The sequence below is a fragment of the Bidens hawaiensis genome, unplaced genomic scaffold (assembly GCF_021521415.1).
Source record: "Bidens hawaiensis isolate Kalapana, Puna unplaced genomic scaffold, B.hawaiensis_p1.1 tig00047747_1, whole genome shotgun sequence".
Classification (NCBI taxonomy): domain Eukaryota; kingdom Viridiplantae; phylum Streptophyta; class Magnoliopsida; order Asterales; family Asteraceae; genus Bidens; species Bidens hawaiensis.
Window position 1 is genome coordinate 14,518 of NW_027498554.1, and position 1,378 is coordinate 15,895.

Here is a 1,378-nt window from a genome sequence, read left to right on the forward strand (position 1 = left end):
TACAACCATCCAAACAAGAAGTCGGATTCCCCGGCATCTAAACCATATCGATCCAAACCCTACTCCAGAAATGACAGCGTCGATGTGATGGACGATGATGAGGGTCATGTTTATTATCCCAACTTAAGTTCTTATTATTTTTCTTTTGATATTTCGGATTAATGTGTGTTATCTAGGATTTAGGTGATATGATAAGATGGTCACGTAAGAATGAGAAAAACAGTGCCTAGAAAGACAAGTCCAAATGGTGAGCTTTTCATAAGATCTCGGCCATATGATAGAAGATTTCATTGCTCTGAGAAGGGAAATTAGCTACTTACTTAGCAAGGGTCATTTGAAAGAGCTGCTTGGAAAGATGAATCGAAACCGGGATCCCGAGCAGGATTTCAAAAGGACAGAATCTCCACCACTTGGTGCTCTAATCGTGAATGTTATCTCTGGGGGTTCGAATATTTGTGGCATGTCCTACTCGGGACCCAGAAAGAACGCCAATGTAGCCAAGGCAGAGAAACCCGAACGACCAACTAATACTATGATCTTGCCCAAAAAATACGGAGTTTCGTTCGATGATGAGGACAAAAGCAATATTCGGGATCCTCATCGCGATGGTTTGGTCATTACCCTATATATTTCTAATTGTTTTGTACGCATGATCCTGTTAGACAATGGAAGTTCAGTAAATATCATCCAGTTGGACACCTTGAAAAGAATGAATATTCCCAAATCCAAGATTGTTTCAAAGTCTTCGGTTTTGGTGGGATTCAACGGGGAAGGCAAGAGTACAGTAGGAGAGATCAAATTGCGAGTCTATCTGGAGGGAGTAGACTTTGTCCATAAATTTTGTGTTATTGATGCATTGACTTATTTCAATGTTATCTTAGGTAGGCCCTGGATCCATTATACGAAGGTTGTACCCTCAACCTACCATCAATGCATCAAAATTCCAACACCTTGGGGAATTGTCAAGATTCAAGGCGACCAAATGGAAGCTAAAGACTGTTACGCCTCATCAATGAAACCTACGGCTTAACCTACTCAAGAATAGTAATCAAATATCAAAAAACTTTGTGTCTTAGAAGCAGCTGAACAAGAGGTCAAAAAGATACAATTAGATGATAAGGATCCTGGCATCAAAGTGTTGATAGGAACTGGGATTCCCAAAGAAATTGAGGAACAATTGCCCAACTTCCTCAAGAGCAGAACCTCTACCTTTGCATTGAAACACGAGGACTTGATAGGTATTTCTAAAAGTTTTATTACTAACAAATTGGGTTTGGATAAAACTTCCAGACAAATTCAACAAAAAAGAAGAAAATTCGCACCCGAAAGAAACGTCATCATCAAAAGAAGTGAAGAGACTGTTGAAAGTAGAAATGAT

General features: G+C 39.5%; 1 protein-coding gene across 1 annotated transcript; it reads left to right on the forward strand.

Annotated features, from left to right (window-relative positions):
- Positions 1-274: 274 nt before the first annotated feature.
- LOC143597214 (uncharacterized) lies at positions 275-1,030 on the forward strand. Its single transcript, XM_077075781.1, has 2 exons — positions 275-773; positions 882-1,030. The coding sequence occupies exons 1-2, from the start codon at positions 275-277 to the stop codon at positions 1,028-1,030; spliced, it is 648 nt and encodes a 215-aa protein (XP_076931896.1).
- Positions 1,031-1,378: the final 348 nt, after the last annotated feature.